The following is a 21250-nucleotide window of genomic DNA, read 5'->3' as shown; positions in this document are numbered from 1 at the left end:
TCCCCTGGACATTCCTGCTGCCTTGACTTTTCTGAGCTAGACCTCATGAGAAATGTGGATGAGGTCGGGACTTCATATATGGTGGGATGAGACTAAATGCAATTCAGAACATCGAGATTTGACTCAAAGAGCGAGTTTGGTTATCGCTGGCTCCACCGGGTGTTCCCCGCAGCTGATGGCGGGCACCGCCCCCCTCCCGTCACATCCCCAGCTCCCATCTCCGAGCTGTTAGGATTGCTGTGAGGTGAGGCAGTAGCACTCCCTCCCCTCTCTATTTGAGGACACCCACCCTCCCCTGGAGACCTCAAGGATTCTGGGAAACAGAAAGAAGCCTCCCTTCCCCCTAGAAGCCTGGGTAGGACTCCTAGGTAGGATTCCTAGGTAGTTCCAAGCCCTCAGGCTTGTCTTGGCTTTTTTGTCTCACTGCCACTAGGTGGCAGGACGGCATTGTTTTATTTCCATTCCATTGGGTCCTGAATAATCTAGACTGTTCCTGAACTTACTTTTCTTAGAAAACAAACATTTATTAAAATGTTTTCTAATTTTCTGATGATTGAAGAAGATTTGGAAAACACAGAAAACCACAAAGGAAAAATATTCAATATATTAAATTTAAAATTAGTAGTGTTTGGACTTTGAAAAAGATGACCTAGAAGAAATAAGTATGTGCACGGTCTGCGTTCATTATGAGCCTTCATTTACAGAGCAAGGCCAAGTGTCATCTGTGAACTTGAAGAAGGAGCCCTCCTAATGTTGAAGTAACCCTGGCACCCAGCACAGGTTACCTGCCGTCCAAGTTAACGATGTGATGTGGTTCCTGCCCTGCATATAAACTCAAGTTCTTGTTAAATGTCTAGGCACCACTACAGAAAATAGCTAAGAACATAAAATAACTAACTGCTGAGTTGTAGAGTTCTAGGAGCTGTGGGAGGCTGGGGAGAGAAAGGCTGAGGGAGGGCTGCAGGAGGAGTTGGGACTTGAGGTGTCAGAGAAAAGGCAGGGAAGTCATCAGGGGCCTGGGAGAGCTGCCTGCCAGGGCCACGTGGGAATGATGGCCAGGCCATGCTGCACAGGTTCTGGGAAGTGGGTGGAGGCCCTTGGACCAGGTGAGTTTGGTCCTGGTGGCACCACTGGGAGCCACTGTAGGTATAAGACCAAGCCTGCCCGGCAGCCTGGAAGATGTCCTTTCCCAAGAATGTGTCGGAAATCAGGCTCCTATCTGAGCTCCGCTCGAGGTCAGTATCAAAGGAAATAACACTCAAAGTGGCACACAGATTTCACACCCTCTCAGGTTTCCCCAGGGCCGTGGTGGAGCCTAGGGTGTCCCCACTGAGGGGTTCATGTATCCATTTAGTTCCCGAGTCAAGAGGGCGGGAGAAAAGGCTCCTTTTCAAAACTTGATAAACTCCCTATTTTCGAGGCCCTAGCTCAGATCACACAGCTTTCTCCTCTGTGTCATCTCTGTATTCCAACCTTTGTCCTCCTGGAGTGGGTTTAATAAAGGCCACTTGGTTAGAATTCTTTCTCCTGGACTGCAACTTGGGTTTCTCCACCAGTAGAGGTTATATGTAAACGTCTCTATAAAAAACATGTCTTATTTGTGTAATTTTAAGAAAGATCCAGGTGGCCTGCCTTTTCATTTGGAGAGGACGAAAAAAGTATTTCAGAAGAAGCAATGCTTTGGACTTGGAGAAAAGAACAAAGAAAGCAGACTGTAACTCATTCCAAAGAACACGTTCCAAATTAGGCAGAAGCCATTCGGTCACACCCATTGATTGAAAGAGGCAGGTCTGGGCACCCTACGAGGAAAGGAACATTAAAACATACCCAGGGAATTTACTTTTCAATAAAGGAGGCCTTTGAATTCAGACTCCAGAATGCTGAATGCCTGCCTCCCAAATTTGTGTATAAAGAGTAATAAAGATTGAGTGCTGTATTTGCAGCCACAATGCTACCACTTAGCAGCAGTGGTGGAGTGGGGTTGGACAACCCAGGTTCAGATCCTGGTCCTGCCTCCCACTCACTAGTTGAGGGACTGTAGCAAGTCCTTTGACCTTTCTCAGCCTCAGTTTCCTCATCTGTAAAGTGAGGATATGAATACCTATCCACTGGATTGTTGTGAGAATTAAATAAAGTAACTGTCAGCTTGCTGAATTACCTGATGAGGAAGAAATCATAGAATCGTATGTTAAAACTAGAAGACTCCTTAAAAGGTAATTTATTCAATTCCCTTCTATAATGATCTAGGAAACTAAGACCAGAGAGGCAAAGTTCTCTACCTGTAGTCACCCTTCAAGACCAGGACCAAGACCCAGGTGTAACTTGGGGTCCAGTGCTCTCCACTTTACATCAGGTGCCACCTACAGCTGCAGTGGCATCAAGTTGTTAAAACCACATTAATCCAGCAGAATGGTTTTTTTCCTTCCACCAAGCGGGTCAGCAAATTTAATTCTTCGTTGAAACTGCTCCCTTTCTGCTTCGCTTTCAGCTGAGGGGTGGCATATGGACAGCGTTCCAACAGGGCTGGGGATGGACTTTCTGATTCATAGGGCCAGGTGTACCTGTCAGGGGCAGTGAGCCAGATCTCTAAAACAGTCACAGGACCTTCTAGAAACTTTGAAGCTGTAGCTTCTACATGTGTAGGATACCTCCAGTTATGTTCGGGCATAGCTTTTCTAGAGGGGAAAAAATAAACTCTAAGGTTAAAAAGAAAAAGTGAGGAAGGGAGATAAATGAACAGGTTTTCATAGCAGTATAAATTTTAAAGCACTATTAGTGTAGAAAAATAAAGCATAGTAATAGAAAAGGACTATGAGAATAAGACCTGTTGCTTCTCAAGGGAACCCGCGGTCACAAGGAAGAAATATGCAGTATGGTGTTGTTCAAACCCCGAGCTTGCTGGAGCTTGTGGTTTTTGGTCTGGCTCGCACCTGTTCTGGTGAGTTCCTTTACTGCTGAAAGTGAAGAAGATGAAGTCTCTTGTCCGTTTTTGTTATCAGAGGTCTCTCTGTTCCTCCTTTTGGGGGAGGAGGGAAATGTGGAGGTTGAGCCTTCGGGGAAAGGAAGCCTCTTCTCCCTGGCCTATTTTAAACTGACTTTGTTTCCCGATGTAAGTGTATTTTTGCAAACTGAGTTTCAGGGAAAAACGTACAAAGCCAGTTTTCTCTCTTGTTCACAGACCTGAGGATGGCAGATGACTAGGAGGTTTGCCCAGGGTGGCAGTTGTTATAACTCCACCTCATGAGCTTCACACCTTTCCTTAACCAGGACCTTGAACCAGGAAATGGAGAAAAGCATTGCTGAGCCGTTTGCTTAACAGGTGTTTCTGTTTTTACGTGTTCACGTTTTCCTCATTGCGTTGGGAGGGTGAGATGGGAAAGTGTAGCAACTCCTGGATCGTTCACTTTATTCAGGACCATTGAAAAACGTTTATGTGCGTCATTTGAAAATTATGGTATGTGGTATGCCTCTGTAGTCCTTTATAATTTGTATCACTACCTTGAGTACCTTTATAAGGAAAAAAATAACCCAATGAATTTGAGCTCTTTGATTCACCATAAACTCACTTCCTGTTTTTGTTCATTTACTTACATATAATTTTACATATTTTGCAATTCCGCCGTGTGCTGTTTGGCCCTTCGGTGGGCCGCCTGCATCTGCATGCTCATGACTTTAACAGCTGGGTTGCATTTTATTCTCTTGATGTTCAGCCTCTTGCTTGCCTTTCCCTACTGTTTGTTTCCAGTTGTGCCTCTTAAAGATGCATCTTTATGGAAATTGGGGTTTTTTTTCCTTTGGACTCCATGCTTCTAGAAAGTCTCTTTTTCCCCAGGGAGCTGTCCCGGGGTGGGGAGGCTCAGCAGGGTGGCGCCTGGTCATTTTTGCCAGTCAGCAGAGAAGGGAGAGGCCAGTGTGACTTTCCCAGCCCACTGTGAATGGTCCTATGGAAAACTCCAGCGTGCAGCTCACTGCTGATTCAGTCACAGGCCTCCAGGCCAGGCTGGGCGGGCTGTGCCAGTCTTCTGGCCCTGCTGAACCCCGAGCATGTTGAGTTTTTATTATTACAGAGAAGAAGGAAACTCACTGCCCGTGGTCGCAGAGCAAAGCCTGGTTCTGATGCAGAGGGGGGCGCTTTCGGATGGAGACATGAGGTACCGCCTTCACTCTTTCTTTTCCTCTCTGTTCTGCTCTGTGCCTTGGTATGTCAGGACTGTTGGGGATGCCCTCTGTTGAAACATTGAAACCATGAATGAATCATCCCCAAAATATTTAGACAAAGCCGCTACGAAAACCAGAGCTCTAATTCCGAATGAAACAGCCGGGGGGAACTGTGTGCCTGGTGGTGTGTTTACTTTCATGCTGATGAATGTCTGCAAATAGATGAAGCTACTGGGAATCCTATTCATGGAGACGCTTTAGAAAATAAATAAGAGTGGGTTTGCATGCTTAGATTCCCTTCCAAATATAGAAAGGTATAATTCACATTTCGAGTAGCCTGGGGGATCTGTAAGAGGATGAAACCTGTATTTATCCACTCTGGTGATGGGGAAAATTATACTTGCACCCAGAGTGGATGGTAAAAATTCAGCGTGGACTTTCTGAGGTTTTTCACTTCTTTGTGAAGTAGGCAGAGTATTTTTATCCTATAATGTTTTCTGGTACGAGTTGCCGTGGGTTCTTCAAGGAGGTCTTTTTATATAAGTAACCGTGGTTGTAATTTTTTGCCTCTTGACTTTGTTGAAATGACACAGTTGGCCTTACACTGTGAAGTTTGGTGTTCCAAAAAATGGCTTTCTACCTAAGAAGTTCAGATAATCTAGTTCCTTCCTGATAATTGATGCTGGCATTATCTGTTCCTGGCAGAGATTTGAGCTTATCCGAATGCATGTGGGAAGTGAAGATAATGGTACTTGCCCACATGGGTGATGAAATACACCAAGAAACGGGATGGTTAGGAAGCATTGTCATCAACCTGCTTCTATAAATTAACTGCCTCTTGCATTTTAGCGCACGCTTACGTGCACTGAGTCATTCTACCAGGCTGTTGTCATGGTTGCTTGTATCTTGCTTGTCTGGCCCTAAGCACAATGACTTCGTGGCCAGATTTATTTTGTAAAATCTTCAGCCAATTGTAGAACACATGAGCTTTTAAGAGGATTTAGAACTTTCAATTCACTGGTCTGGTTTATCATGAGCTTTGCACGTAACAGCAGCTTCCATAACAAGAATCCTGTGTTTCTTCCTAGCATAGTAATCTTGGCCAAAGTCTTCAGAATATAAAAAAGTCAAGATAAAGACTAAGTTTATCAACAGAGAATTAGCAAAGGGAGGGGAAAAAAGAGGGGCAGGGCGGCTAGAAGGGGAAGTGATAGAATCTGGCTGAAAAAATACCCCGGCCAGCTTTTATGGGCTCTGTCTTCCCATGCCTCTCCTCTGTACTTTGCAGAAAAAATGAGATAATGATTATTAACACACTCTGTAAAGCATAAAATACTCTAGAGATATTAATTATTCTTGTTCCTGGTGCCTTAGGGACTGTCAGAAGTGGTTCCTTCACTGTTTAGACCGTGTGTCAGACTCAGAAGAAGGCTGGTTATCGTTGATCTGGACTTGAAAGAAACTCAGCGCACCCACCCCGTTGGGGTCTGTGTCACAGCAGGTCTCACATGTTCCAGCACTTCCCACAAAAAGGCCATATGAACTTGGGACAAGAATGGCCGCTTTTGGAAGATCTTATCCCTGGGGGATGATTGCCAGCTGAAGAAGTTTCTAACCTAGATCATTGAAAGCTTCTTATTACCCTCCTCGTCCCCGCCCCAGCCCCCACGCCTGGGAGAACCTGCTGTGCTGAGCTGTGGACTGTTGCCCTCTTTCTGCGGTCGGCTAATTAATTAGCACAATCTCTTTGGAGCCCTTGAGGCCCTTGCTTCTGTCCAATAGCACTTGTTTATCTGATGATCTGCTTGGCTTGGGCAATTGATTTCCAAACAGACAGTAACTCTTTATGAGCTGCTAGCGCTGGGATGGCCAAGCTTCCCTCCCCTGGCTGTGCTGACAGTGAGATACTGCTCCACCAAGGCTGTGCTGGGGACTCACTCAATGTTGTGCAAACAAGGGAGAATAAGGACGACATTGCAGGCGGAGTGGCGTTTCTGGAAGCATTTTGGTTGTGTTGTTAAAGTAATTTCAGTTTAATGTTCAGCTCGACTGTCACCTCTGGGAGACCTTGCAGGTTTCATGGAGAGTCATAAATCTCACACATGAGCCTAAATACACCCGCGCTGCTCCTGCCGGGCGCCTTCCACGACAAGTCCCTGCTTCCCGAGGCACATCTTGCTCGACCTGGCCCAGAGCCCCAGAGGCCGTGCCCTTGGAGGGTGGTGTGTGATAGGGGTAGGGCGAGCTGGTGTTGTCTACCCCGCCCGGGAGTACAAACGGCTGGGCAGGGACCTCTGCTTCCTTGGGTTCTGGAAGTAGCTGAGGGGCTTGAAACAAGAGCAGAGACAGCAATGAAAGGCCAGAGCCAGGAGGCCCATGCAGTGGACAGACAGGGCAGTGCCGAGGCCCTGGAAGTTCAGAGGGTGTGAACATCTCCAGGAAGATGCCCAGGCCTGGCCCAAGTCTCTGGTTCTCTTGATCTGGGCGAGGCCTAGGACTCTGAATTTTAACAGAGGTCAGAAACAGTGGCCTAGGGGACTTGGTGTTGGGCCTCCGAATAAACCTGGGCTCTACCACTGTCTGGCCTTGTGATCCTGGAAAAGCTAATGTAATCTTTCTCTATGAAATGAGATTAATGCCTCACAGAGCTGTAAAGATTACACCAGATCATATATATAAAGCGGTAAGTATTCCAAAAAGTGGTCCGTATGATGACTGTATTTACTGTTGTTATGCCACATAGAGGAGGAAGAAGTTTCAAAGGCTAGGGAGAGGGGTAAAACCACAGTGGAAACCGAAAAAACGGGGTGTCTAGGGAGCTCTTTCAATAGTTAGCACAAAAATTTATGAACCCAGTAATCTTTAGAATTGGCCATATCTTGAAATCCATTTGTGGCAAGTGATTTTTAACTGGTAAATAATTTTTATTTTAATCTTTTGAATAATTACCTTATTCATGTATCCTAAAAGAAATATACGGTCAAAATTCTTCCTCCCACTCCTTCCTGCTGTCCTGCTCCGCGCCCCCCATGACACAGGTCACCGCTTACAGTGACACACAATACATAACATTAGTAATAATAGTGACATTTATTTAACACTTACTACATGCCACACACCGTTCTAAGTGCCTTGTGAATATTAACTTGTTTAGAAACTCTGAGGCAGGGGCTGTAATTTTGTCCTTGTTACAAATGAGGAGACTGAAGCACAGAGAGGTTAAGTAACTTGCCCACGATCACTCAGATAAGTGGTGGAGCAGGTTTCAACCCCAGGCAGTCCATGGTTTATCTGTTATGTCATCTGTCTCTTTATGCAAATACAGCAAATATGAAGATGATGTATTTTCCCCTCGTTTTTCCCCACAAGGTAGCATGTTGTTCTCATTGTTCTGCACCTTTGTTTTCTTCAGGACTTACCACTCCTTACTGGAAATCATCGCACATTGGGACAGAGAGCTTCCTCATTCTTTTTCACAACACTGTGTGATTTTGATTAAAGACCCTCCCCTTTATGATCCAGCCAGGAAGTAAATACTGAACTGGATCTTTGTACCTGTTCTGCTAGTCCTTATGGGATTGAGAGACTAATTAAACAAACTCATGTCTGCCAGCCCGGTCTTTTTTTGTGTGTGTGTGAAGATGATTCGCCCTGAGCTAACATCCGTTGCCGAGCCTCCTCTTTTTTTTTTTGCTTGAGGAAGATTAGCCCTGAGCTAACGTCTGTGCCAGTCTTCCTCCACTGTGTACGTGGGATGCCTCCACAGCATGGCTGATGAGGGGAGTAGGTCCACGCTGGGATCCGAACCTGTGAACCCAGGCCGTGGAAGCAGAGCACGCAGAACTTTAACTACTCAGCTACAGGGCTGGCCCCATGCCAGCCCGGTCTTTTACTTGAGGCAGGCTATAGAGGTTCAAAATTAGACATGAGAGAGGCAGGGGGGAAAAGGAAGAAAACTTGTCAGTCCAAAAGCACTTCCAAGTAGTGTGAGATGTCATACACAAGAGAAATACTCAAGCAACACCATCGTGCTGTGTTCCTGCAGAATCAGCACCAAGGGCTACCTAAAATAGGGCCCTCTCAGAATTCAGTTCCCTTCCTAAAGATGGGGCTGTTCTTAATATCTCTGCAGCAGCCTTGCAGCCAGAATTGGCAAAATGGAAGTAATGGTACTTCCCTCGCAGGAGTCTCGAGGGCAGAATGAGGGTAAGAGGGAGATGATCCTCAGAAGGTGCCCCGCAGCCTCACGGCTGTTAGGGGGCAGCCTCTAATCTCTTGGACTCTGGTTCAGGCAGAATGCATCTGTATGCAGTGGACTTGGGTGCACTTTTTTTTCCTGGTGCTTTCTGCCTGATATCTTCTGGACAATCTTTTCCTCCTTTTATTTGTCTCTCTGTGTGCTTAAAGCTGACCATTGGGGTTTGCTTCCCCAAAGTTAAGCTACAGATGGCGTTTCCCCAAGGCCAGCACCTCTCAGGAAGATGAATTCAATGGAAATGAACTGATCCCCAGTCTGTGATTCATATCTGTGGTCTGGGAAGAACTGGGTTTAACAAAAAGCTATTTCGGTTGGAAGGAAAAATTAATATTGACTGACTCAAATCCAGAAAGAGGAAGCAGATATTGAATTCGTTTTGAAAAATAAGAGTTCAATTTAGGGGCAAGATAGGTAAGGGAAATTTTTCTGACGTCCCTTTTGAGATAGTTACCAAGGATAAGATCCCATTTCATATTCAGTTTTAAGGTAATTTTCATAACCATGGAAAGTATTTTCTTTAAAGGGTGTATATCTTTATTCTCCTCTTGTGTTCCTTTTTTAAAAAACCCAGGTTAATTTTCCAAATTCTCTTCTGATGGAAGAGGAATCCTTTTCGTTTTCATGTAATTTATATCCAAGCCTGTTTTTCTGATAAAAGATGTTCGCTGACTGTTTTGCTCGTCATTGAGGGTGGTCTGATGGCAGCTTAAAAAAATCACAGCTCGTTTATTACTCTGATGCTGTTGTTCAGTTTGCTTTAAAATAATCCATATTGCAAAAGATCGAAGTAGAATGTATCCGAAAGGGCTTTAGTGCATGAACTGTGACCTCCACCCTGCCAGGCTTCATGTGACTCTTATTCGAGTCTTTGAGTGGCCTTAAATTAGCTGAAGACCTGCCAGGAGCCAATGAGAAAATGCAGGTGAGAGTTTTAACAAGATCCCAGCCCGTAGGAAGCATTGACAAATTGCGGTTATTACCTATAATGTGGGTATGATTATGTCCCTCCGTCTACCTGGGAGGCATCAACTGAAGACCAAAGATTTTGTTTATCTATGAAAGATTGTGTGCAGATATTTTAACATGCACAGAGGACACTGTCAGTAGGGGTCATTGACAGGGGGATAATAAGGAAATAAATCCCACTCCTCCCAGCATGATGTGTCCTTGAACCAGCACAAATGCTCACCTGGCTGATTTTCGTCTCCGCTGAGCTTTTATGGAGGCCTGGGAGGTGGCGGCCCTGTTGCCATGAGTCTGCCATCTAATTCTGTGACAGCCACAGAAGTCTCCTTTGTCCAGGAGAGGAGGCAGATGCTCTGGGAAGGGCAGCGACTCACTATCCCAGGTCACGTGGCAGATGTCTGGCCTCGAGTCCCTGGCTCTTTCGTGCTGCCTCTCTCAGGGGAAGAAGTGTGAGGAAAAACTGGCATCAACCCTCAAATCCAGACAGAAAACAAAGAGAGGGAACAGTCTGGAGAAGCTAGGAGAACAGATTCAAGATTTTTCTCTTTTAAAAATAAAATGATATCATGGAAGAAATTTGGCCTTAAGAAAGTGGAGGATAAAGTCATGTTGAAGTTGAAAATAGCAATAAGAACCTGAAGGTCCAACACACACAGCTGATCTGTAATGTGGATCAAGGTAGGAGGGGCAAGGGGAAGGAACAGGTCCTCTCAGAGAGTCTGAGAAACTACAGCAGATAAGATTCAATGAAGGCTCAGTAAAATATCCTGGACCCACAGTTGTCAGGTAACAAGCTTAGTTTTCACTTTCGCTTTACTTCTTCCAACTTTTGAGGAGAGATTTGGGAGGATGGCAGACGAATCATTCTAAAAAATATTCAAGGGCGCTCTCGAATGCTGACATGAAGTCTAAGGCCTAGGTGATGGTCCCAGTTTGCTGACCACTGGCTGGGTGACCTTGGACAGCCCCCTGCCTCTCTGTGCACCTCAGTTTCCATATCTGCAAAATGAGAGGATAAGGCTCCATTCATTCATGTAACAATTTTTTTGTAAACCCAATTGCCCTGACTGGAACCTCTCATAGAATATTTAATAAGAATGGCAAGAGTGGACGTGTTTGCCTTGTTCCTGACCTTAGGGGAGAATCATTCAGTCTTTTATCATTAAGTATGATATTAGTTGTGGGTTTTTCATAGATGCCCTTTTCAGTTGAGTTTGTTCTGTTGTAATCCTAGTTTATGTAGCATTTTTATCTTAACAGTGTTGGATTTTGTCATATGTTTTTTCTGTATCAATTGAGTTGATCATATGTTTTTGTCCTTTATTCTGTTAATATGATATATTATATTAATTGATTTTTGGATGTTAAACCAACCTTGCGTTCCTAGGATCAGTCGCACCAGGTCATGGTGTACAATCCTATTTATGGATTACTGGATTTGGCTTGCTAATATTTTGTTAAGGATTTTTACATCTATCTTCATAAGAGATATTGGTCTGTAGTTTATAAAAGATATTTATTGAGCAACTGATGTGCCAGATGTTGTTCTAAGTATAGGGGATTCAGTGATTTTTCAGAACAGATAAAAACTCTCCTCTCTTGGAGCTTACATTTGGGTGGATGACTAGCAAGCCTGTTCCACACTCGCATTTGGCATTTTTTTCTCTGACCTCACAATGATGCGCATGTTCCAGCCTCACTACCTACATGCCAGACTTTTGGTAAACTGGACAGTCCGTGTCTGGAGATGGGAAGAGGCCTGCTTTCTTTTTTAAATTGCTGTTTCTGTTTTTTCCCTTTTAGTGTAAATGTTAATTGAATTATAACATCCACATAGAAAAGTGCCCACACTTAGAATTTTCACTGACACACCCATGTAACCAGCACCCATATCAAGAAATAAAATATGACCAGCATCTGAGACAGTCCTTATGTCCCTTCCAGTCCCTAACTCTCCCACCACAGAGAAAACCACCTCCTGACTTCTAATGCCAAGTATTAGTTTTCTTGTATGTGAATTCTTTTGCTCAATATTATATTTGTGAGATTCATTCATGTGACTTCATGTTGTCATGGTTTCTTCATTATTATTGCTTTGTATCGCATTGTATGAATGTTCAATAACATCCATTCTACTGTAAGTGGACAATTGGATTATTTCCTTTTGGGGCTAATATTTAACAGTCCTGCTGTGCATGTCTGTGGATCTTTCTTTTGGTAAAGGTGTGTGCTCAACTTTGGGAAATATACCCAGGAGTGGAATTGTTCTGTCCTAGGATATGTTTAAGTTTGGTTTTAGTTGATTCTGCCAGTTTTCCACAATGGATGTACAAAACAGGTGCCCACCTGCAATCTGTGATAATTCCAGGTACTGAACATGGTTCCCAATACATTGTAGCCCTTCTGGTGAGTGCCTACTCGTATCACATTGCAATTTGAATTTGTATTTCTCTAGCATCTAATGAAATGAAGCAGGAGATCCTGTTCCTTTTATCTGTGACAATTCAACAGAGCCATCTGTTCACCCCAGGTCTTCTCTTCACAGATATTGCAGCTTTCTTGGGCACCCCTTTCATGCTAGTAGTAAAATCAAGACGCCATTACTGTCCAAATGTCCCCCACAGCCCCTGACTGGCTTTCTATTTCCCCAGTAGGAAGAAGAAAAATGGCCCAGAGAGATCCATCACGACCAACCGCAACCGAGAGCCTACATATCAGTATAACATGAACTTTGAGAAGGTGGGCAAATGCGTCATAATAAACAACAAGAACTTCGACACAGGTACAGGTAGGTGTTGTGGGCATGGGCTTGCCTTTCCTGGTCCCCTCCAGTTGCTTCAGCTTGTCTTTAGACTTGTGGCAGACGTTCGTCAGAAACATGCTGAGCCGATCTGCTGTAGCAGACAGCCCCTCCGCAGATGGTATACATGTGCCCAGGAGAGAGGGAAGCCGGGAACTCGGAAACTTTCAATCTAAGGTCCCACAAGGTGCATTAGCTGATGTGGGACTTGGACCAAAGGACTAAGAATCATTGGGAGCTGTTTGACCTTGACTGGAGCTCAGAGCTCCCCTGATGAGGCTCACATTTGCGGGTGGGCCGAGTTACTCTCTTTCCTTTGATTTTGCTTCTTATTTCTCTTGCTCATTTAAATTATGACCTTGGCAGCATTGTTTACACCGGAGCACCTGGCTGGATGATGTCAGCACACAGGGCTCAGCCAGGGATTGCACATTGTGGACTTGATGCTTGATTCCCACAGGAATGGGTGTCCGAAACGGAACAGACAAAGATGCTGAGGCCCTTTTCAAGTGCTTCCGAAACCTGGGTTTCGACGTGGTCGTCTATAACGACTGCTCTTGTGCCAAGATGAAAAGTCTGCTGAAACAAGGTGCACACCTACCCTTCCTCCCTCTGTCTTCTTCCTGCCGCCGAGAGGGGCAGGGCCCAGCCGGTCTCGGAGGATGCCTTCACAGGACAGAGGGATCTCAGTGTGGGAAGCCTTCCTTTCCTCCTGGCCACTCCATACCTGTCTCTGGGGTAGGCAGGTCTCTTTCAGGAAACTTAGATCTCTCCCTAAAAAGACGCAATCAGTTTACATTACAGCAAGAGAAATAGGTTCTGTATCTACAGAACAGTCTCGGTTTCAAAAAGCTAATTCCTAAGGAGGTGACAAATCTGTCTTTCTGTCCAGAGCAAAGTTTAAGGGTAAACTTTTCCCTGGTGGCAGATAGAAAACAATCACCCCCATATGCTTCAAACTACCTTATTTTTTATACAGCACTCACACAAAATTATTTCATTAGATCTTTAACACAACCCCTGCAGTGTTGGCCACCGGAATGTTATGCCCCTTTTATGATTGTAGGGACAGAGCTGTAGAGAGGATAAGGGACATACTGAAGGTACAGAACCAAACTCAAGCCTCAGTCTTTCGACTCTGGAACAACGGCATTCTCTGTTACACCACACTGTCTAATGGATGCCCGTGGGGTGTTCTGGCATTTAGGGCGAGTGTTTGAAAGTGATGCCTCACTAACTCATTAGACACTGAGCCCCAGGCAGCGGACAGGCCCACAGTTGAAATCACTGCTGCTTTTCTTGGTTACACAGCTAAACACAAAAAAGATCCCACCCTCTTTTGTAACACGCTGTCTTAAATACCCTCTCTTATATTTTTAAAAACTAGGCATCTTTTCCTAATTTCTTGAAACATGAACCTAAAGAGCTGACCTTCTGTACCGTGGTAGACTTCACGGTAGAGGAGACTGGAGCCAGGAGTGTGCGTTTGGGGTCTAATCCAAGTTCAAACCGCTGGGCGGCCTGGACAAGGCAAGTGTGCCTTCCTGAGTCTTCGCTTCCTGAAATGCGGATCGTGATACCAGCACCTCCTGTTTCTTAGGATTACAGTGAGGATTAGCCGAGAGAAAGTTCGTGATCATGCTTTGAGAAGTGGAACAGCCTATACAGATGGCACAATTTTAGTTTCTGTTCTTATGAAAAGCATGTCATTCCACCCGAGCCCAGAGCATGTCACGATCACGGAATTTTCATTTACTGTCCTATCAAAATAGCAAAGCGGTTGGTTTTTGTTTTTTTTTTTTACTGTACTTGTAGTAGGTTCCAGTGAGGGCAAAACTCCCATTTTCCAACTCTGTTTTAATTCATCTGATCTTAAGATAAGCTAAGGGGGAGAAAGAATTCCATCGCCTTGTACCTCTGTTGTCAAACTGATACAGAATCACTGTGCAGATCGATGCACAGGTCCAGCCGCGATGGAAATGGGAGAGGCCACACCTGGTCTGCTGGGAACTGAGGCGGTGGCAGGGCTGTAAGGCTCCAACAGGTCGTTCTGCCTTTGAGCAAAATTATGGGACCTCTTCAAGATTCCATTTTTTATCAGTGAAATGAAGATTAATGAGGCCTCCTTCAAGGGGCTCTTGTAAGGATTACATAAAATAACTCATGCAAAGTACCTAGGCCACTGCACATCATGGGTACTAAAGAAATTCTAAACCTTATTCTTCCCCCATTGTTGATCACAGAGAAGAAAGCATAGGTTAAATTAGTTAGCTATCTGGCTAGTTAGTTAGAATTGTAGAACCTTAGCTGAGTTCGAGCTGTGCCAACCGGTTACGTAGTTTACGATTCCTCCCTGTATCCTAAATTGACAGCCAATCTAGCATTTTTATTTTATATTCTTTCCTTTCCTGAAATTTTTATTTTTTACTTTTTAAATTGTGGTAAAATACACATAACATAAAACTTGCCATTTTACCCCTATTTAAATGTACAGTTCAGTGGCGTTCAGATTATTAGGTAAGCATCATCACCATCCATCTCCAGAATTCTTTTCATCTTTCAAAACTGAAACTCTGTCTCCATTAAACACTAACTACCCACGGCCCCCTCCCCCGGCGCCTGGCAGCCACCATTCTACTTTCTGCCTCTGAACGTGACTCCCCTAGGTACCTCCTAAGTGGAATCGTAAAGTATTTTTCCTTTAGTGACTGGCTCATTTCACTTAGCGTGACTTATTTTCTTTAACAAATACTCGCATGATATTTATTATGTGGCTTGCTTTGCAAATATTCACTCATTGAGTAGGTACGATCGTGTCCATTTTACAGACAAGGAAACCAAGACACAAAAGTAACTTGCCCCGTGTCACAAACCTAACGAACAGAGGCCACAGCCTCTGGCCCCCCAGTATGCTGCCTCTCAGTGGCTGCCTGAACCCCTCTCGCACTTGGGGCTCACGTCGTCATGAGGCAGCCCCATTCTGGTTTCAGACTGAGTGAGAATTCTAGAATTCTTGCTCTCTCTAACTTCTCTCCACGGGTCCTCCTTCTCTCCAAAGAAGTGCTCTTTCCTCTGAGTGCCTCTCTAAGACAGTGGCAGCTGCCAGCCTGGAAGAGAATATTGCATCTGAGGTCCCACAGGACTTATGTTTTAACTTTTCAATGTTCAAATCACTTGCTTGCAGCTTCTGAAGAGGACCACCGAAATTCAGCCTGCTTCGCCTGCATCTTATTAAGCCACGGAGAAGAAAATTTAATTTATGGAACAGATGGCATGACACCAATAAAGGACTTGACAGGCCATTTTAGGGGAGATAGATGTAAAACCCTTTTAGAGAAACCCAAACTCTTCTTCATTCAGGTAATCACTTTTCACAGCCAGTACAATTGGAAATGGGAAAAGATTAGAGAGTGACTCAGATTGTCTCATTTTTGCACATGTATGTGCTATTTCACTTGGGGTATGCACATTTGGGTTTTGTTTTTCTCCCTCTAAATGCTTGGCATCTGTGTTGACATCAGATCACAAATTATGAGGGTTTCTTCAAGACATTGCACTACTTTTATTTGCTTTGCTTATTAATTCGACACATTCACTCATCACATTATCAGTGAGCTACTAGTTCTTGCCAAGCACAGTTCTAGGCACTGGGATCCAGTGGTGAACAGCACACACGTTTCCATTCCTGACTCCATGGAGTGATCTCTGCTTTGATATTCAGGCTTGCCGAGGGACAGAGCTTGATGACGGGATCCAGGCCGACTCGGGGCCTATCAATGACGACACAGATGCTAATCCTCGATATAAGGTCCCAGTTGAAGCCGACTTTCTCTTCGCCTATTCCACAGTTCCAGGTATCAAGTCTGCTGACCAGACCATGGCCATTCCACCATCAAAATGCAGGCCTGGGGCTGTATTAGTTTCCTCTTGCTGTAGTGATCAATTACCACAAACATAGTGGCCTGAAACACACAAATGTATTATCCTGCAGTTCTGGAGGTCAGAATTCCAGAACGGGTTGACAGGGTTACGTTCCTTCTGGAGACATAGCGGGAACAATCTGTGGCCTTGCTTTTTCCAGCATGTTACAACCTCCTGCCTTCTTTAGCTTAGGACCCCTTTCCACTGTCTTCACAAACAGCAACCCACCTCTCTCTGACCCTTCTTCCATCCTCCCTTCACTTTCTCTCACCACAGCTGGAACACGTTCTCTTCTTTTAAGGACTCCTATGATTACATTGGGGCCCCCCCCAGATAATCCCAGATAATCTCCCATCTCATTTCCATCTCATTAATCACATCTGCAAAGTCCTCTCCATCATGTCAGGTAACGTGTTCTCAGGTTTCAGGGTTAGGGCACGGAGATCTCTGGGAGCCACTATTCTGCATATCTCAGGGAAGTATTCACTTTTTTCTCCAAGAAAGCTGAATTCTCTCATTTATTATTACTATTATTATTGGCTAATTATAAGAACAAACATTTCTATAGCACTTTAAAATATATAGTGTTTTTCATACCCTTTACCTTATGTCATCCTTATAATAATTGTGTAGGTGGTTAGGAAACGTGTTACTGTGGTCCTAATTTTGCAGATGAAAACTAGAGTTTGAGTGACCTTAAGTGATATGCCCAAGGTCACGTAGAGAGTTCAGTACACGATAGAGCTGTAGCTCGGGCGAGGACCCCTTCACACCGCAACATGTAAACAGGAACCAGAAAATGACAGTAATGAGCTAGCCTACTCATTATTTACCAAGCTCTGCATTTGCCTGAGTCAGTTCAGTGGGAGTCCTTCCTTTGTTTTGGGTAAAAACTATCAAGTTAGAATTCTCCCAGCTGTAGTTGTTTGTCACGTGCTCAATACAAAGGAACTGGGTACAATAAATAGGTTGGTGTGTTTGGAAAACCAGCTCTAGCAGGATGTGCAGGTGAGATTCTGTGAGGATAACTTTACAAGTTTTAGGGGTCATGTAAGAGAATAGTTTGGTCTTCCTGCTCATGAGAGGGAGGCGTGTGATGGGGGCATCTCTCTGTGTAAACAAACCTGGTGGCGGAGTTATAGATGCTCCGCAAGAGGTCTGGGGGAACTCAAGGAGGAAGGGTGGACTCTTCCAGGGAGGCAGGCGACAGAGGATTTCCTAAAAAAGAGCTGAGTCTTGGAAAATCAACAGGGGGAAGGGTGAGGTGGCTTACCAGACAGAGTGCCACGGGGTGAGATAGCCCAAAGCTTTGGTCAGACTCAGGGTTGGACCACGGGGTCTGTTATTCTGCTTGGGTTGCTGTAACAAAATTCCACAGACTGAACGGCTTAAACCACAAAAGTTTATTTCTCACCGTTCTGGGAGGTTCGAGATCAAGGTGCCGGCCAGCTTGGTTTCTGATGAGGGCTGTCTTCCTGGCTCATAGACAGCTGTCTTCTCACTGTGTCCTCACCTGGCAGAGAGACTGAGAGAGACCACAGCACGGGGTGTGGCAGGGCAGTGGCAAGGTTAAAACCTGGACAGGTGGGCAAGGGGCCGCCTTGTAGTGGGCCCTGTGTGCTGTGCTGGGTAGACAGAACTTCAGCCTGATAAAGGAGCGCGAGGGAACTGTTCTAGGCAGGAGAGCCTCAGGATGAGATTTGGATTTCAAAATGGTTACCTCGGAGCCCTGTAGGACAGGGGTTAGGGGACACGAACCTGAGGGCAGTAATGAAATGGGTCCGTCCTGACCAGCTTATTGTATTAGATGAGATAACTTCTCTGACCTCCCCTCTACAAATGGAACCCATTGTCAGACTGCTAACACCATAGAGCTCGAATCCTCATGCTGATAGTCACCAGTACTCTGTGCTGCAGGAAAGAATTCTAAGTGCACCTCAATCATTTTACACAAATAGGTTATTTCTGTTTAATGTACATTTATTCAATAGCTGATTGTTATAAATGATAAAGATGATGACTCCATTCTCCTCAAACTGGTATGACCAATTGGCAGTAGGAGGAAGATGCACAGCTCATCACATAAACCAAGCACAGCTTTATTTTGTTTCCTACTGTCCTTTTAAATTGGGGAGGATGGGGGTGGTGGAATCTTCCCTTCCCCTGGATGAAAACTTCAGCAGGTGCATAGCTTTGCCGTTCGTGCAAAGATATTAGACAATATTGTGGTCACCTTTTAAAGTCACAACAATCGCAGCACTGAAACCAGAATGTCCAGTGTGAGTAACAAATCCTGAGCCTGACTTGGCTTTAAATTCCTCTCAATTCAAGGTCAGCCCTCCTAGAGGGCTAAGGTGCTGAGGGGACCTTGATCCTTCAGCTTTCTCATCTCCTCCTCCACTTGCCAGATCCCTTTTTAGATTCTCTGGCATCAAAGTCGAGAGGGAAGTAGAGAGGGAGGGAGGCAAGTTAAGGGTAAAGCCTGGGTCCCAGCGTCACCTGGTTTCTCGTGCTCTGGATCAGTCGGATGATTGAAGCTGGGCACTTCCCTCTTGGGCACTTTCATGATTCCTGGTTCCCTGGGCCCTGTTCCTCCTTGGGCCTTGGATTTGCATCTCTATGCCTGATTGTGTATTGTGATTTCTTCCTCAACTCCTGGACATCCTCCAAGCTACATGTCCAGCCTCTATCTGCTAAGGTCTTCTTGCCCCTTCAGGAAATTCCACTGGACAGGATTCAGGGCAAACCAAGAGCCAGCTTCCTCTGCCATTGACCATGTGTGGTCCTTGAGGCACAAACCCCTTGCCCTTACAGTGCTGGCGCTCCCAGGGCAGCAGGCTCTCCTTAAGGCAGTTGGTAATTCAGCCGCCTCTCACCTCTGGATTTCTTCAAAAGAAGCCAGGCTGTAGTTTCATGTCCCCTAACAGTAGGAACACATCTCAAGATTCTCTGAGGTCTCCTGCAAATTCCCCTCTTGAGGCTTGGATTAGAAAGTTGCATGACCCCAAAGGGTGGTGAGAAGTTGCAGAGTTATGGAGCAGTTCTCCAGCATTTCCTTTGGAAAACTCTATATGCAACTTGTCTCACACTCACTTAGGTATCTAATACGTATCCATGCTGAAACACCAAAGCATTTGTTGAGCATTTCCTGCAACCCTCTAAATCTAAGCTGTTTGCTCTCTGAGCACAGCAGCCTGATTCTCATTAGGGACTTGCATGCAGAGTAGGGTGAAATAATTTCAGAAAAGCAGGCGTGAAGCTCCCAGACATGGAGAGCTCATTCTGGGTGGTGATGGAGTAGCAGTCAGCTCGGCTGATTTGATCTTCTTTCTCTCCTGTTGAAGGCTATTACTCATGGAGGAACCCAGGGAGTGGCTCCTGGTTTGTTCAGGCGCTCTGCTCCATCCTGAACGAGCACGGGAAAAGTCTGGAGATCATGCAGATCCTCACCAGGGTGAACCACAGGGTGGCCAGACACTTTGAGTCTCACTCGGATGACCCACACTTCCACCAGAAGAAGCAAATCCCCTGTGTCGTCTCCATGCTCACCAAGGAACTCTACTTCTGAGAAGAACCATGCCAGGGGTGCACTCTAGCTGAGAAGCGACAGATCACTTGTTAATGAATCAATTTTTTTTTTGACACTCACTCTTGAAATATCCAGAAATTCTAAAGGATTTTAATTTCAGGAAAGTTTATTGATTCAACAGGAAAGAAACTTTCTGGTGCTGTCTTATGTTCTCTGAATTTTCAGAGGCTTTTTTTTTTTTTTTTTTACAATTCATTTGTTGACTTTGGTTATTCATTTGGTGACTTTGTAATTTCCTCTTAAGGTTAATTTTCTGTTCCTATTTCTTTCTCCTTGTTGTACACAGTACATACAACAGAAAATGATTTTTCATTGGCGTAGGGCAGATTCTCATGCAGAAATTCCCAGCTAAGTTAGAGGGGAAAAGAATTTAATGATTCTAATATGTTTCAGTCAGGATCCAGTCAGGAAAATGGAAACCATCCTAGGTGTTTCAGTAGAGGGAATTTAATAGAGGAAATTGACGTACTTAGATGATAAAGGAAAAGCCAAACAAAAGGAAGTGGTTACCACCTAGGGCTCTGAATGGATGTAGTTCCGTGAGTCCAGAAGCTGGAGTTGTCCACAAGAGCTGGAACCAGGGTGGGGGCTGCCTGGTGGGAGCTAGGACCACCAAAGAGTTGTAGAAAATGGATCCATGGCAGGGACAAATCCCCTGCCTGAGATGAGGCAATGCCGGGTGAGTCAGACAGGGAGAAAGACCCTCCTCTTCACCTCTCCTCCTGCCCTCGAGTCTTCCTCCAGCACCAAACCCTTCCAGCCCTACCAGGAAGCCAGTGGCAAGGGCCCTGGGAAATGTGATTTTCCTGCAATACAGAGGAGAGCAAGGGATAACGACACAGGGGAAGAATAAGAAATGGATATAAGCCTAGCCCTTAATGTGAATATAAGTAATCATATTCCCTGATGTTCAGCAATTCCTCCATTCAATCATTTATTCCTCGAGTTGTCCGATAATCTGTGTATTGCCACTCTGTGCAAAATAATCTGTTGTAGCTTTAAAATATACCTGGAACTTTTTAGATTATTCCAAGCCTTTTTCTGAGTAAATTTTTTGTTGCCTCTAATTCTCTAAGTGGGGTAAAATTCATGGTAAAGATTTTTGCACTTTGTTTTCAAGGTGATGTTGTTTTTTGAATTCTTGATAAATTACTGTTTTATTCTGCCTAATAACTGGTTAACAAACAAATGTTTATATTTATTGATTAAAACGTGGTGGCTTAATTCCTAACCTGCTCAGTTTTCTTTCCTTTTGAAGTGTTTTTAGCAGTGGGGAATTGAGAAAACAGGATGAGAATGGACCCTGCTGATTGACATCAACATAAAATATGATTCATGTTTCTTTTGAAGCTGGAACACTAATAAAACAATAAGTAAATAATCACTTAGGAAGCTGAAATTCTTTACATGATGGGTTAACCAACTGATAAAGCTGTTAGTGGTGGGCTGCCATCTATTAATTTGGCAACAAAATCAGATGGCGTGGAAGTATCATCTTTCAATAAGAAAATTAATTTAGGGCCAGTTTATTAGACTTGTTCCTGGTTTCCTGCCATCT

General features: G+C 44.6%; 1 protein-coding gene across 5 annotated transcripts in view; it reads left to right on the top strand.

Annotated features, from left to right (window-relative positions):
• The window catches only part of CASP7 (caspase 7), a 32441-nt gene extending 11518 nt beyond the window's left edge, over positions 1-20923 (top strand). For 2 of the 5 annotated variants that reach the window (XM_044750532.2, XM_044750530.2), the window contains exons 3-7: positions 12037-12170; positions 12643-12771; positions 15367-15542; positions 15904-16036; positions 19448-20923. In XM_044750532.2, the coding sequence (XP_044606467.1) occupies positions 12037-12170; positions 12643-12771; positions 15367-15542; positions 15904-16036; positions 19448-19671 (796 nt within the window). In that variant the 3' untranslated portion in view covers positions 19672-20923. Of the gene's footprint in view, positions 1-3943; positions 4152-12033; positions 12171-12642; positions 12772-15366; positions 15543-15903; positions 16037-19447 lie in introns of those variants that run through there. The other 3 variants (XM_014867838.3, XM_044750522.2, XM_044750525.2) reach the window with 2 other exon arrangements.
• The last annotated feature ends 327 nt before the right edge of the window (positions 20924-21250 follow it).

The sequence above is a fragment of the Equus asinus genome, chromosome 2, assembly GCF_041296235.1.
Source record: "Equus asinus isolate D_3611 breed Donkey chromosome 2, EquAss-T2T_v2, whole genome shotgun sequence".
In the NCBI taxonomy this organism is placed as follows: Eukaryota; Metazoa; Chordata; class Mammalia; order Perissodactyla; family Equidae; genus Equus; species Equus asinus.
Note: the sequence above shows the minus strand (reverse complement) of the source record. Positions and strands in the feature narration are given on the sequence as shown.